We start from the raw sequence: 17,023 nt of genomic DNA, 5'->3' as shown, positions 1-17,023 counted from the left end.
GACCTTCAGTCTGTCCCAGTATGGAATAATTCTTATGTTCTTATGTCCAGGATAGCAACGCTAACTAGCCCAACTGGAAGCCTGTTGAGTCATCATTTTCCCCTTCTCTCTCAAGCACAGCCCTCTGGGCTTCAGAGCTCACAGTCTTCTGGGAATTGTAGTTGAAACCCCTTTTAAAGGGACCAAGCTTAAATGTGCCTGAATTTGAACAGAGTACTTTTCTGGCTGCATATACAATGGCCCTTGGGCTGCATATCACAATAAATATAACTACCATCTATTCTAAAATTGCTATTCATATATAAATAACTATTTGCATGTATAAAAACATTTTGCACATGCAAGTGGCATTTATCTTTTTAAAAATTATCTCCTAAATATATTAAAGCACATCAGATGTCCCTTATTTCAAGTAAACTATATTTGATATATTCTAGGTGAATGCTACTACAATTGATGGAGTGACTCCATTATTTAATGCCTGCTCAAGAGGCAGTGCTAGTTGTGTGGATCTTCTCTTAGAATATGGTGCCAAAGCTCAGTTGGAATCATGCCTACCTTCGCCAACTCATGAAGCATCCAGTAAAGGTAAAATATCCTATTTATTTTATGGATGGGGGGAGTCATATATGTAATCTACTCTGTACAGTTGTTAATTGAAAATGGTGAACTATAATTCAGTGAATTAAATTAAATCAAATACTATTAATATAAGATGATAAAGAGTTGCAATGGATACCAAACAAGAGCTATTAATTGCTTTTATTTTTTTTCTGTTTAGACCAAACTAGCCTTGATTTTACCTTATAGCAATAGTCTTGCTTTTAATTAACAAATCAAAGCTACAAGAAGAGTTAAAGTTGCAATGTATTCATATAAAGGAAAAATGGAAACTGTTGGTAATCATTTTTGCAGACGTTAATATCCATCAAGACTGAAACTGTTTATGTTTGAATATTTATAACACCTTTTATTTCTCTTTCTGCACCCATAGGTCACAGTGAATGTTTGGATGTTTTGATTTCTTGGGGTATAGATGTCGATCAAGACATTCCTCATTTGGGATCTCCTCTGTATGTAGCGTGTAAATCTCAGCAGATTCATTGCATTAAAAGGCTTCTTCATGCAGGTATTGTTGTATTCACTTAACTAAATACAAAAAGAACTTCTACTATTATTCAAAAGTAATGCAAAATTATAGTCGTAAAGGACAACTATGATCAAAAGACCACTGTATGAGCTTATTCAAATATCCCTGAAAAGTTTTTACAAAAAATAGTGGAGAAAAAAGAGACCTCAGATAATCAATTCACTCCTTATCTCAGTACACAACAGTCCTGTAATAGAGCATAACACATCCATTGGTCTCTCAAAAAAAAAACTCCACAAAATCCACCATCATAAATATTGATTCAAAAATTATTCAAATTGAGTAAAAATACAGCCATATCCTCATAGTTGTCCAAGACGGTTAATCACTGGTATACATGAAACTTCCTCAAGTCCTGTCACGTTATCTTAAAGGCAAGCAAACTCAAAAAGCGAGGAAAGAAGAGAATTTCAGCCAGGCCCCTGGCCTTTTTTTAAAACATACAGCGACCAACAACTTCGTCCATGTAAGACTCACCAGTATTTTGTGTGTATTCACTTAAAACATTTTTGAGACATCTGCCTAGCCACTTTATCAGTGGGTAACTATTTCAATACAGATTACAAATTAGCTAACCTTTAGTAAAAGGACCCCTATCAGCCTAATTCTATAAAAGGCGCTAAAATTGCACAAACAATTTATTTGAATAATAAGCCAATTAGTGCCCATAATTGGGATCCTAACAAGCAATTATTGGTGCTAATTGGAATTAAAATTTATATACATATACTTAGACACAGGCCATGGGAGAGTCATGGGTGGATCAGGGGTGCTCCTGCAATTTACATGTGCTGTTATAGAATAAAATGGATCCACATCTAATTAGGCACGAGGATTTACGCCACGTTTCAGTTGGTATAAATGGCTGCGCCTAAAGTTAGGCACAGTTCCTACTGCCAAGCGCTATTCTAAAAATGGCATCTATGAGCACTGTATATAGAATAGCAAAAACATACTATTTTTCTCAGTGCTAATTTTTTAGGCACCATGTATAGAATCTAGTCCTATATGTGTTACTATTTATACATATAGGGGCCATATTCTGTGAACAGTGCTGTAAGTTAGGCGCTTAGATCACGCCTAGAAACACCTAACTTAATTACCTTAATTAGCTTTAATCAGCATGGAAATTGACCATGTCATTAAAATCCAATTAAAAACTCATTTAAAATAAAGTAAGCACCATAATTGCACCTACAGCATGGCGTTTAGTGGCACCTAAGGTATGAGGAAAGATAAAAAGGTTTGGGCTCTTCAGCTTAGAAAAGAGACAGCTGAGGGAAGATATGATTGAAGTCTACATAATCCTGACGGAAGTAGAACAGGTACAAGTAAGGGAAAAGTTCTCTTGGACTGGAAAACTGTCAATGTTATTCCGCTCCACAAAAAGGGATGCAGGGCAGAAGCCGAAAATTACAGACCGGTGAGTCTCACATCAATAGTATGTAAACTTATGGAAATGTTGATCAAAAACAGATTGGACCCGATTCTGGATGATGAAGGACTAAGGGATCCCCACCAGCATGGCTTTACGAAGGGAAGGTCTTGTCAATCCAATCTGATAAACTTCTTTGACTGAGTAACAAAAAAACTGGATGGGAGAGAATCCCTTGACATCGTGTATTTAGACTTCAGGTAGGCTTTTGATAGTGTCCCACACCGAAGGTTATTAAACAAGATGAACACAATGGGCCTAGGAGAAACACTGACTGCATAGGTATAAGACTGGCTTAGCGGCAGACTTCAAAGGGTGATGGTAAACGGTATTCCCTCAAAAACGTCGAATGTGACCAGTGGAATGCCGCAGGGCTCGGTCTTGGGCCCAATACTATTTATTATCTTTGTAAGGGATCTGCCTCAAGGACTTCAAGGCAAAATTACATTATTCGCCGATGACGCTAAACTATGCAATGTCGTGAGCAGCGCAGCAGAACCCAACAGTGCAACCGTGCCCGACACTATGGAGCAGGACCTACTTTTACTGGAACAATGGTCCAGTACTTGGCAACTGAATTTTAATGCCAAAAAATGTAAGGTGATGCACCTTGGTAGCGGAAATCCATGCAAAACGTACACACTGAATGGTGAAAATCTAACAAGAACTGTAGCAGAATGGGACTTAGGAGTAATCATCCGGGAAGATATGAAAGCTGCCAATCAGGTGGAGAAAGCTTCAGCAAAGGCTAGACAAATGCTGGGTTGCATCAAAAGGAGCTTTATTAACCGAAAACCTGAAGTTATACTGTCGTTGTACAGATCCATGGTGAGACCTCACCTGGAGTACTGTGTTCAGTTTTGGAGGCCACATTATCAAAAGGATGTGAAGAGAATGGAGTCGATTCAGCGAATGGCCACCAGGATGGTCTCAGGACTTAAAGATCTCCCATATGAAGAATGTTTGAGCAGGCTGCGCTTATATTCTTTCGAAGAGCGCAGAGAAAGGGGAGACATGATAGAAACATTCAAATACATCATGGGCCGCATTAAGGTGGAGGAAGAAATCTTTTTTCTTATGGGTCCCACGGCGACAAGAGGGCATCCGCTAAAACTCGGGGGAGAAGATTTCATGGGGATACCAGGAAATACTTCTTCACAGAAAGTGTAATCGATCGATGGAATGGTGTTTCACGTCAAGTAATCGAGGCCAGTACCACACGCGACTTCAAGGGACGATGGGACAGACAGGTGGGGTCGCTCCAGAGAAATGCTTAAAACACGGATTCTCGAGGGAGGGAGGATTCCTGAGTGGGCCGCCGGCTCTTTTCTGCTGTCATACTCTATGTTTCTAAGTGGAATCGATTTTTCACTCTGTCAAAAATTACAAAGAATAGGGGACACTCAATTAAGTTACAGGGAAATACTTTTAAAACCAATAGGTGGAAATTACCTTAGGTGCCGCTATTCATGATTCTCTGTAAATCTTAGGCACTGGAAATGTAACCTGTTTTTTCTTAGGTACCGGTAGCCGCGATTCTGTTAACAGTGCCAGCCATTTTTGTAGGCGCTGTTTACAGAATCCGGGTCGTAGATCCTTATAAAATGATTTTCTTAGTGTAGAAGAAAAGAAGATACAGTCTTTGGGTAATGTACTGGCTCGTATATCTAGTAATGTCTTTGTAGATGATATCAGTATTCTTCTGCCTGTCTGTAATAATATGGATTGGAATGTACATATTAAAGTTAGTTCTTGACATTGTGGAGCATTGGGTAACAGTCTGTAAACTAGAAGATAAATACAGATAAAACTAAATTTCTTTAACAAAGTCCACAGAATTTGGTTAGATGTGATCTTTTATTATTTCTTTTTTTATTATTATTTATGTATAATTTCCAATTACAAACACAAGAATCCTCTTGTTACAGAAAATCAGAGGAATAATAAGGAAAAACAAACATATGTTGCATAATAATGAATAAGAAAATCAAATAAAAAGACAATATCAGACAACTTAAGAAATTATGCAGTATAATCTGGAAACAAAATATTCACTCTTTCTTACACCACTATGATGCCTTGGAGAGCAAGAGTGTTAAGCAATAAGGTAGTCTCTAACAATACTTATTTAATTACCAACAGAAAAAAGCTTAACGTGATTTTATCCAGTTCAAATTTTTCTATAACAGCCCTTTTATATATAAGAACTTAAGAACAGCTGCTGCTGGGTCAGACCAGTGGTCCATCGGAGTTAACTTTTTTGCATCCAGAAAGCTACGAAGTTGCTCTGGCACAAAATAAACATATCTAATTCCAGCATGTTTAACTAAACACTTACAGGGATAGCTAAGTAAAAAAGTAGCACCCATTTTTATTGTTTCCTCCCTCATACTCAGGAATAACTTTCTCTTCTCTTCTCTTGAGTGGATTTAGTAACATCGGGGAAAATCCATATCTTTCCTCCTAGAAATAAACTCTGGGAGAAACGAAAGAAGGTTTTTCATTATCATATTTAAGTACTGCTCGAACACAAATGAGACAAGTAAAGTGCCTCGATACTGAATTTCTTCCTGAGATGTTTCAAGTATTCCAGTTAAATTAAGTCTATTTCTTTAGAAGGAAAATTTTCCAATTTTCTCGGCAAGTAATATATTTTGTTAATCAGTGGTACCAGATCTGTAGAAATTTTTAAAATCTCTTTTAGATATCTCTTTAAGGCATCAATAGGTGTAACCAAAATTTAATTTCGGAAAATTCAATACCCGCAAGTTCAAAATAAGCCCTAGCATGATTTTTAAAGGTCCTCCTAATATAAGCCCTCCCCAAAAATAAGCCCTAGTTAAGATCAACCCCTGAAGCCCCTCCCGAATGTCCCAGGCACTCCCCGACTCCATCCCTGACACTAGTGCTGCCCAATTTGTCGGCGGCAGCACTTTCATCCCCCCCAGTGCAGCATCTTTCCTCCCCTCTCACCCATCCCCTTGTGTAGCATCTTTCTATACTGACCCTCTCACCCATCCTCTTGTGCAACATCTTTCTATCCCTCCCTCCCATTCCCCTTTGCAGCAGAACCCTGCTGACCCTCCCACCGTGAGACCGACATACTTCCACTCCGAGGCCTCCAAAAACAGCAGCAGCGGCAGCACTCTGAACGAGTAGAGGGAAAGCCCCAGCAGGGAAGGCCGCAAAGCAGCCCATTCGCTTTTGATTGAGTGGAGAGAAATAACTGTCCCTGCACACAGTGGCTTGGGTTTTTTTTAAGTCATTTTATTGAATCACTCATCGTTAAATTAGATATTGTTTGTATATTATAACAGGGCAATTATAAACAGTATTTTACATTAAGGAAAAGACCCCTGAGACAGGCCTCACGGCCAAAACACGTACATGCTGAGTCTTGAGTGAATAAAAAGTCTGAGCACCACAGGTCTCCCCCTTTGTTGTTTTTCTTTGCTCTACCTTAAGGTGGTAGTATCTCCTGTTCGGGTGTAAAGCTAAACCATGTCACAATCATCACTCTTTTAATCGGGATAAATTTTAATGGGCAAAATTTACGCAATGTGTAGGGTGGAAGTGGGTAGGAATTTAATATTCAAGTATTCAGTCTAAGGAAATGCTTCTTTACAAAAAGGGTGGTAGATGCATGGAACAAACTACCGGTGGAGACAAGGACTGTGTCTGAGTTCAAGAAAGCAAGGAGCAGGCATGTGGGATCTCTTAGGTGTAGGAGGAAATAGATGATATGGATGGGCCATATGGACTTTATCTACCATCATTTTCTATGTTTCTAAGTAAGTTGGACAAATAGTTTGAACATTGATCGCTCTGGGTTTTGTATAAGATGCCATTTTTTCCATTCATCCTGAAAGCTTAGCATCATCTTAGCATTTATTTATCTACATTTTATGCTGCAGGTGCAAATGTACAAAAGGGCAGGCATTTAGACACTCCGCTACATGCTGCTGCTCAGCAGACCAGCACAGAGATTATAAATTTACTGCTCGACTTTGGGGCTGATATTAATGCCAAAAACACAGATTACAGGCGACCGGTTGAAGTAGCTACTCCGAGTAGCTTGGTGGAACGACTATTGCTTCTGTATGAAGGTAAGGTGGATATTCATTTACTGCAAGGGAATAATGTTCAATAAAAATGGATCAGTCAAACTTTGCAGCTACTCTGTGATGCTTCTGCTGGAGGTGGCACTATTCTCCATGTGGCTTTTTCTATTTCTCCTAAACTATTTGTGCATAAGGTATGTTCTCGAATAATTTAATTACATGTTATGATATGAATTAAAAAGCATAAATAAAATATCAAAGATAATTTCTACATATACTTTCCAGATGCAATTGATTTTTCTGAACTTTTGAAATGTAGTATATAACATGTTAGAAATTCAAGCTTGTTTCATAAACAAATGATATAAAATAATAGGAATAAGCACTATAAATAGTACAGTATAGTTAAAGTGTAGATTAAGTGGTTCTTAAAACTGTCCTCGGGGACCCCCATCCAGTTGGGGTTTCAAGATATCCCTAATGAATATGCATGAGGCAGATTTACATGCCTGTCACCTCTATTATATGCTAATCTGCCTCTTGCATATTCATTAGGGATATCTTGAAACCCCAACTGGATGGGGGTTCCTGAGGACAGGTTTAATAACCACTAGTATAGATAAAACCAAAAGGGGCTGATATTCAGATTGTGGGAAGAAGGCTGACTAACCCCTGTGGTTGAAGCTGACTGCAGATATTCAATGCCAGGCCACAATTCTTCCCCTCTCTGACCATCATCTGATAACTTTCACAATTCATCACCCCCCCACCCCCGACCCAGCTAATCTCCACCAATACATTACGGAATCTTCAGGCTATTGACCCTTGTACACTCTCCACCGCTGTCTCACCCCTCCTCTCAAACACTATGCTACACAAGTCCATAAACTATCTCCTAGCATTCTCTCCTCTGTTCTAGATAACCTCACTCCCCCCACCCCTTGTTCTGTAAGGTGCGCCAAACCCCAGCCCTAGCTGACCTCTAAAATCCGCTATTTACATTCCTGTGCCAGATTTGTTGAATATCTTTGGCTTAAATACCACATTCATTACTTCATATATTTTTAATTCTTCCTGACCTCCTTCCTGTCTGCTGTTTCACTTCCCAAACAAGACTACTACACCATTTGACTAACTCTCTTAACTCCAACCCTTGCCTTCTCTTTGCTACACTGAACTCAGTACTCAAAGTGCCCTCACCTTCAGCCCCTCCATCATTCTCCCTCCCCCCGACTTTGGCTAAATACTTCTATGACACAAGATTCACGAGATTAACCTTAAGTTCTCAACCAAGCCACATCCAGCTCTCCCTCTCTCAGACCACTCTGTCAACCCTCCTCTGGCCCCTGCCACCTTTTCTTCTTTTCCTGAAATCACTGAAGAGGAACCTGTACATTTTCTTTACTCTTCCAAACTCACTACCTGTTCCTCTGATCCAATTCCCACCTGTCTACTCAACAACATCTCTCTTACTGCCACCCCTTTCATCCGTCACATCCTCAATCTATCACTTTCCACTGCAGCTATTCCCAATGTCTTCAAATATGCCATTATTACACTACTTCTCAAAAACACTTGATTGGACCCCACCTGCCCTTCCAACTATCGTCCCATGTTGCTCCTCCCCTTCTTATCCAAGCTACTTGAATGTGCTGTTCACTGCCGTTGCCTTGAATTTTTGTCATCCCTAGCTATATATGAACCAACTCCAATCAGGCTTTTGCCCCTGCACTCTACAGAAACAGCCTTTGCTAAAGTTTCCAATGGCCTGTTCCTCGCCAGATCCAAAAGCCTCTACTCTATCCTCATCCTTCTCGATCTGTCTGCTTCTTTTGACACCATAGACTACCACCTTTTCCTTGACACACTGTGCTCACTTGGATATCTGGTTCTCTTCTTATCTCTCACATTGCACCTTTAGAGGCAGATTCTGTATAGTACGCAGGTCTCAGCAGCTGCCCCAATTCTCTAACCAGTGCCCATGCCACAGGTGCCTGTTAGAGAATCACAATGGGATCCCTTGCCATCAGCTGATCATGGGAAGAAAATCTCCCTGCCACGATCAGCTGAGTGGTTGCAGCAGGGAACACCCCCCCACACACACAAAGTCCCCCAGTAGGAGAGATGCCCACTCCCTCCTGCCGCTGAATCCCTGAACCCTTCCAAAGCATCTGGGCAGGAGGGATGCCTATTCCCTTCTGTCCCCGAACCATTTCCGAAGCAGCCAGGCAAGAGGGATGCCTACTCCTTCTGCTCCCCCACCCGGTTGAAGACCAGCAGGAGGGATGCCCCTCCTGCCGATCTTCAACTGGGAGGGGGTTCGTGGGCAGGAGGGAGTGGGCATCCCTCCTGCCTGGATGCTTTTTTTTTTTTGGGGGGGGGCAGGAGGGACTGGGTATCCCTCCAGCCAGGGGACTTTGTGGGGGGGAAGGGAGGTAGTTCCCTGTCACGTCTGCTCAGCTGATCATGGCAGGAGGATTTTCTTGCTGCGATTAGCTTAGTGGCTATGTCAGTTTGAAATGTAATTGATATATCTGGCTAGTATACAGGTTTGTTATTTTTACAAGGCAATATCACTAAATCATCTAAGGTGAAACTGTTAGTTCACCCTTTCAACCTTGTATCCAAAGGAAAGTGTAACGTTTGTTTTCAAACCCTCAGAGACGCCACCAGAAGATCACATCATCATATCCTCTGGCTTTATGCACCTGATCCTCATCGGGTCAATATATAGTGTGTGTGCTTCTCTAATTTTTGTCTATTTTTGACTTTTTTTAATTTTAGTTTATTCTAAAACAATAAATAGTATTAAAGAGTATTGTTATGTACTTAGCTTCACTGGTGGTTGTTGGTTAGCTCTTTAATCCCTTGCTAACCAACAACCACCAGTGAAGCTAAGTACATAACAATACTCTTTAATACTATTTATTGTTTTAGAATAAACTAAAATTAAAAAAGTCAAAAATAGACAAAAATTAGAGAAGCACACACACTATATATTGACCCGATGAGGATCAGGTGCGTAAAGCCAGAGGATATGATGATGTGATCTTCTGGTGGCGTCTCTGAGGGTTTGAAAACAAACGTTACACTTTCCTTTGGATACAAGGTTGAAAGGGTGAACTAACAGTTTCACCTTAGATGATTTAGTTTGAAATGTAAGCCATCATTTTGATGGCCTACATTTCAAGCATCTGTCATAGCCCTAGGGAGATGCTTAGGGCCACTTCCGGATGAAACCACACCCGCAATCCGCCTTGGGTGAGCTTAAGTGACCCGACATGTCTCCCTGCATCCGCAACAGACACCTGCAGTGTAGATGGCCTGCCTCAGAATTTTTTTTTTAGAAAGCGTGCATCCCGATTGGCTAGTTAGACAGGGGTAGGACAATCAGGGCACCATTTATAGAATCTACCCCTTAGTGTATGCAGTGGTAGATCCTCCTCCACTGCTGTCTTACTATCAATTGGGGTACTCCAGGGCTCAATCCTAGGACCTCTTCTTTTCTCCATCTATACTCATTCCCTTGGTGCTCTAATCTCCTCCCATGGTTTTCAATATCAGCTCTATGCTGATGACTCCCAGATCTATTTATCTACAGCAGAAATCTCTATAGAAAACTAGACCCAAGTCTCAGCCTGCTTGTCCAACATCGCTGCCTGGATATCACACTGCCACTTAAAACTGAATATGACCAAGACTGAGCTACTTATCCTTCACCTAAACCTATCTCTTCTCTCTATCTTAGTGGATAACACTCGCATCCTTCCTGTCTCACCAGCTCACAACCTCGGGGTCATCTTTGACTTCTATCTCTCTCTCTTTATCTCTCTACAAATCCAACAGACCGCCAAAACCTGTTGTTTCTTTCTCTATAATATCTCCAAAATCTGACCCTTCCTCTCTGAGCACGCTACCAAAACCCTTATCCACACCCTTATCATCTCTCGCCTAGGCTACTGCAACTTGCTTCTCACAGGTCTTTCACATAACCATCTCTCTCCCCTTCAATACATTCAAAATTCTGCTGCATGACTTGTATTCCACCAGAGTTACTGTGCCCACATCATTCCTCTCAAGTCATTTCATTGATTTCCTATCCATATCCACATACAGTTCAAATTTCTCCTATTGACTTCCAAGTACATTCACTTTGCAGCTCCTCAATATCTCTCCCTTTACTCCTCCCCAGGAACTCTGTTCGTCGAACAAGTCTCTCTTATCTGTACCTTTCTCTTCTACTGTGACCTACTCCTCCAGACTGCTTTCCTTCTCCCTTGCTGCACCATAAACCTGGAACAGACTGCCTGAGTCAGTATGTCAAGCTCTGTCCTTGACAGCATTCAAATCCAGACTAAAAGCCCATCTTTTCGAGGCTACATTTAACTCCTAATCCCCACTCGCTTGTATATTACCCATATCTGAGAAACTCCCTAACCCCCTACTTGTCCTGTTTGTCTGTTTGATTAGATTGTAAGCTCTACTGAGCAGGGACTTTCTCTTTAATGTTTTAACATACATTGCTAAAGAAATAAGTAGTAGTAGTAGTAGTAGTTTCCATTGTCTGGCACTGAATATTTCCTATTTATTTTTGGACAGCCTAAATTTAGCCGGCTAAATCAATATTGAGCAACAACTAGTTACGTTTATTGGAGCCAAACATAGACCTTTTATTTGCATGGCTCAGTTTGGCCTCTAAACTTGGCCGGTCAGCATTCAATATTGTGCTATATAGCAGATAGGTTTTAGCCGCTAAGCATGAATATTCCACAGAGATCGCCAATGATCTCCCACTGAATAGTGGCTGTTAGTTAGCTAAGTGTCTTTTAATCAGACAGGACCATTCCTTGCCAATTAAATAGTGCTGAATATCGGGTGGAAATTTACTTCATAAAATATGAAAAATAAGGGGAGCAAAATGGCTGCCTTTTAGGAAATGCTGCTTGAAGCTCTCTTGCGATTTCTTTTTTTTACTTTATCTTTATAGCAATTTTCCTGTTTAGTGAAATACAAAGTGAAACTTAGGGGTTCTCTTCCTCTGATGCCAGAGACTCCTACTCTATAGGTAACCTATGCCTCTATAAGGCACTTCCATGTTGAATGGGTAGAGAAGAGCCTTGATTGGGAGGGTAATATTTTGCTCAGCCCAAAAATCTTTTTTCCTTTGGTGACCACAGGCATTAATGCATTCTGAGCCAAAGAGTCCCCCAGTATCTCCAACTGTGGTAGGCCTATACCTATGGCTATGGATAGATGATTTAAGAGTGTGGCTTTGAAATGCCTTATCCAGAAGGAACTACTCTGGATTTCTTGGTGGTAGAAGATTCTTCTACATCTGGAGGTTTGACTAATGATGGTACTTTGTTTTCATTAAGAAATTCATTCCTCATGGATGGGGTGTCATTTCCACTGCTGATTAATCCTTAGGAAATAACATTAGAATCGATATAGACAACATTGGAGGTGTTCCACAAGATTTGTGCAACATTTGTCAATGCTTCCTTAGTGAATTCTGCTTCTTCTAAGACTTTGAAAAAATGTTTGGATATGTAAGAGTGTGTTGAATGATCTGGAAGCTTCTATTACTCAAATTAAAGGCATTCAGGTGCAGATGTTCCAAGAAAGGTTATTGCCGAGTCTGATCCAACCTCTATAGAGAGAGACACAGTTGCTAATTTAAATGTCTATACTATTTTGGAATATACTCAAGGGAAAATTTCACAAAGGGCTATTCTTCTGGTGTCATTTGTCTTTTTATAAGATACAGAGGCTCTTTTGTGAATGTGCTTGTAATCAATCAACACAACCTTTTTGGGAGAGAACTTCCAGATATTCTCTGTTTCTCATTTAACCCAGGATAGAAGAAAAAATTATTGTTTATGAAGAATTGGTCATAGTAGGTGTCAGTTTTTATTTGTGCTTGCTTTATAAATGTGTTATCAATTTAAATACTAGTGTATATCATAACATACCATAATAATTTATAAACTATACATGCCTTACAGTTCAATGTGGTTTACACACAGAGACTGACCCTAATCAAGAAATTACAAATCATACAAGAAGAATTGTACCCGAGTAAAAATACAAAATACATTATACAACAAAAAAACATATGAAATATGTTTTCTCAGAATACCTAAAAACACATGTAAGAAGAAGAATGAGAAATCTTTTGTTTTAATTATGTATGTTACTAATGTTTTGTTTTAATTATGTATGTATCATTGTTATCTGCTTAGATGGTTGATATGCGGGCTACAAGTGTCTTAAATCAATCAATCAATGGAGAGAACTCAGACCCCAGGCGAACTACTTGAAAGGAAAGTAAACTCTCAACAGATCTTAATCATATTCTTCCCCTAATAGAGGGGTACACAAATGGATTAACATTTCTGGTAGCATAAGTAGAAACTACAAAAATAAAATGAGACAAGAGGTAGTCAGGAACCTGAGCATTCAATACTTTAAGGAGAAAGCAACCAAATTAAAATTTTACTCGGGCTTTCAGTGGAGCTTATAATTATAAAGAAAGATATAGTCCTGTTTCTTCAAAGAAAATATTAACTGTATTTTGGGTCGACTGCAAGTGTTTCAAAAGCTTCTGTGGACAAGCTAAATAAATGATGCTACGGTAATCCAATATGCTCAAGATTAAGGCCTAAATCAGTAATCTAAACTGAGATTCCACATAATAAGCACGAATGGAGCGGAGTTTCCACATCCACATCTTGAAAAAACTTTCTGGACCATAGAATTAACCTGGACCTGCAGAGATAAATTCCTTTCCAAAAACCACTCTCAATATCTTTATAGTGAGGATCAACAGATTCCGACATGGTCCAATCAGAATACTATTCTCATTATTCTGTCATTTTTTGATCCAAGTCAACTTCTTGTGTAACAGAACTGCCTCATGATTGTCCTATTGTTCTATTCAGGATGTTAATAATATTGCCCAGGTACGTTAAATAGATTGTGAGCTCACTGGGGCAGATAGGGAGAAATGACCGAGTACTTGAATACAGTTTTAGGCATTAACAGGGAAATTCTTTAAAAGACGCCTAAGTTAGGCACCAGTATATTAGCTTCAATTATGAGCTTTAATAAGATCATAATAGTGAGACAAGATATAGGCATATATATATATATATATATATACGCCTATATCTTGTCTCACTATTATGATCTTATTAAAGCTTTATGATCTTATTATATATATACTAGCTTTATAGCCCATTACATTAACGGGTGCTAGAATATATGTGTGTGTGTCTGTCTATTTCTTTCTCTCTCTGTCTCCTTAGCCGCTTTCTGTATTTCTGTCTTTCTTTTGGCTGTCCATCACCACTCCTTGCGTACTCCCCCTGTCAATTCTCCCTTCCTTTTACCTCCCCTTTGTCAACCACCACCCCTTCACTGCTCCCCTTATCCAGCAGCAGCCCTTCTCCCTTTGTTTTACCTCCCCCCTGTCCATCAGCACCTCTTCCTGCACCCCCTGTCCAGCAGTAGGCCTCCCTTCCCTTTTCCCCCCCTGTCCATCAGCACCTCTTCCTGCTCCCCCTGTCCAGCAGTAGGTCTCCCTTCTTTTTTTCCCCCCCCCTATCCTATGTTTGTTTTACCTCCCCCCTGTCCATTAGCACCTCTTCCTGCTCCCCCAGTCCCTTCGGTTTTTTCCCCCCTATCCTATGTACAACCTGAGTGCTATAGCTGTGCTGCCTTGAAGGAGGGCCGCCAGCGCCGCTCTGTGAAGGCTTCATCCTGGCAGCCGCCACTCTACACTGCCGCGCACGTCCGAAACCGACTCCTTCTGTCAGCCGCTGCTCAAGAATCTAATAAACAGGAGGACGTAGTGTATTTTGAATATAAAATTTTAAATCTCAGGGGAAAGAGCTCTTAATATTGATTTATTTTGGGGAGGGGTCTGCAATACTTAAGGGAGGGGGTTGTTATATTGATCTATACCAGGGGAGAGGGCTGTTCTACAGATCTATACCAAGGGAGAGGAATGATTTACTGATCTGTTCTGGGGAGGAGTCTGCTATACTGATCTATACCAGATGAAAGGAATGTTCTACTAATCTATTCTGTGGGGAGGGATGTACTATACTGATCTATACCAGAGGAAAGGGATGTTCTACTGATTTATTCTGTGAAGGGGTCTGCTATACCAGGAGAGGTTCTGTTATATGATCTCTGCTGGGGAAGGGCTGTCACACTGCAGTCTCCAGCCCTAGCAGTATTAGTGAGGTCTTTGATGTGAACCTCTCTCCAAACGTGTGGCACTGGCTAGGGAGTTTATGTTCTGACACCGCGGCCTGCAGGCGCTGACAGTGGGCTTGAAATAGCCTGGCCCTGCGTCTGCCCTCCGCCGACAGCCGCCTGCCTCAAAGCCCTCCTCCCGGTAGCCGCTGCTCCGTGCGTCCTGGAGGACTGGACTGAAGGAAAGCCCCGTGGCCGGCCGGAGGTGTCCATTGCTGTGGCCCCCACGGCAAGTCTGGAGGGTGGGAAAGAGCCGGAGCTGTTGCGCGCGAGAGTGAAACGGGAGGGAGAGGGGGAGGGGGTTGGGGTTGCGGCGCGTGATCTTCTTAGCAGCTCTGACCCTCACTTTCTCGTATCGGCGGCTGGTTGCGGTCCCAGCTGGAGTCCTGGTGACGTACTAAGCGCGCATGCACACTCTTGCTGGCCACAGCCCGACAGATCAGATATCAGGAAACATGGCTTAAGAGTGTGCATGCGCGCTTAGCGTTTTATTATTATAGATATAATTTAGACCCCATTTACAGAATGAATATGTATAAACTCGATTTGCATACACTGTTTCCATTATATGCAAATTTCTTTCATGTATATTCATTGTGGATATCCTGAAAAACTGACTGGCAAGGGGGTACTCTGGGACCGAGTTGAGAAACACTGCCTTGGAGTAACTTTCTATCAATATAAATAGTAGTACAGTATAACTATGGAGATCTTAAGCTCACCAGCTCAATTCAGTTTCAGTTGCCTAAGTGGTAACATATCTGCATTGTTTTAGATGGCATCCAGAGGCTGCAAACTTCTGGCAGATACATTTTGCTATGTATGCGGCCAATTTATCAAGACAAGAGGGAAAAAGTACTTCATAGAAGCATCTGCTAAGATGTGCGATGCCTACAAGGCATATTTTGACATGCCTATTGGGGATCAAGACAAACTTTGGGCACCTCACTTCACATGCGAGCACTACCAAAAAATTCTATAAAGTAAGACGATTTTGTTTCTCACTAGGATGGTGGAATTTTCTGCTATACAATTTCTTAGAATGTTTAATTTTTAAAAATATTTAAATTTTAAAATTTTCAATATATTTCAATATATTTTCAATATATTTCAATATGAAATATATTGTGAGAATCTCATACACATTAGTCATAGGTGAAATAAATTTGTTTTCATTACTACAGTTTCATTTTGCTCTTCTACAGGATGGTACAGAAGGGAAATTAGAGCCATTAAGTTTGCTATCCCAAGAATTTGGTGGGAACCCACTGACCACTCAAGCAACTGCTACGTCTGCATGGTTGACCCTTCCAAACGTCGAACTGGCATGTGTGCATCTGCAATCACATATCTCAAGATTCCTTCATTCAGCCTAAGCTCCCCATACCTATTCCCCCAGATAGAGAACAGCTGCCTTCAGAAGAGAGCAGCAAGTCAGAGAGTGAGGGAGACATTGTAGATCCAGTTTACAATATCAGTGGTATAGGTGATGAGAAAAACCCATACTATCCAAACCAAAAAGACCTCAACGACTTAATCAGAGATCTTAGTCTCACCAAGTCCAATGCCAAGCTTTTGACATCTAGGCTCAAGCAGTGGAACTTAAAGTGTGAAAGCCGCAGATCAGAGGAAGTGCCACCAAGCTTTTCCACTTTCTTCACCCATCAAGATGGGCCCTGCTTCTGCCACAATGTAACCGGTCTGTTTAAGGTAATTAGAATCACTTGTAACCTGAAAAAGTGACATCTCTTCATCGATAGCTCATCCAGGAGCATCAAAGCTGTGCTGCTTCATATCAGGAACAAGTACCTGTCTCTTCCATTGGCTCACTCAGTGCACCTCAGAGAGGATTATAACAACATCAAAACCTTATGAAGCACCTTGAAGTATGATGAATATGATTGGGAGGTCATCAAAGACTTGAAACTGGTAGCATTCCTAATAGGTCTCCAAGGTGGTTTTACTAAGTTTCGCTGCTATCTTTGCCTTTGGGACAGCAGGGTCATAAAGGCGCACTACCAATGATGGGACTGGCCACAGTGGACCAAATTTTCTGTGGGGAGAAACAACGTAAAATGAGAACCATTGGTTGACCTCCAGAAGGTGCTAATGCTA

At 40.8% G+C, this 17,023-nt stretch overlaps 1 protein-coding gene across 5 annotated transcripts in view; it reads left to right on the top strand.

The window, feature by feature from the left end:
- Window positions 1-17,023, top strand: part of ASB5 (ankyrin repeat and SOCS box containing 5) — a 114,457-nt gene that overhangs the window by 72,029 nt on the left and 25,405 nt on the right. For all 5 annotated transcript variants that reach the window (XM_033942855.1, XM_033942838.1, XM_033942870.1 and 2 more), the window contains 3 exons: window positions 438-588; window positions 995-1,129; window positions 6,500-6,691. In XM_033942855.1, the coding sequence (XP_033798746.1) occupies window positions 438-588; window positions 995-1,129; window positions 6,500-6,691 (478 nt within the window). The remainder of the gene's footprint in view (window positions 1-437; window positions 589-994; window positions 1,130-6,499; window positions 6,692-17,023) is intronic.

Source organism: Geotrypetes seraphini, chromosome 1 (genome assembly GCF_902459505.1).
Source record: "Geotrypetes seraphini chromosome 1, aGeoSer1.1, whole genome shotgun sequence".
NCBI classification, from domain to species: domain Eukaryota; kingdom Metazoa; phylum Chordata; class Amphibia; order Gymnophiona; family Dermophiidae; genus Geotrypetes; species Geotrypetes seraphini.
The sequence above is the reverse complement of the archived record's forward strand: the minus strand, read 5'-3'. Positions and strand labels throughout refer to the sequence as shown.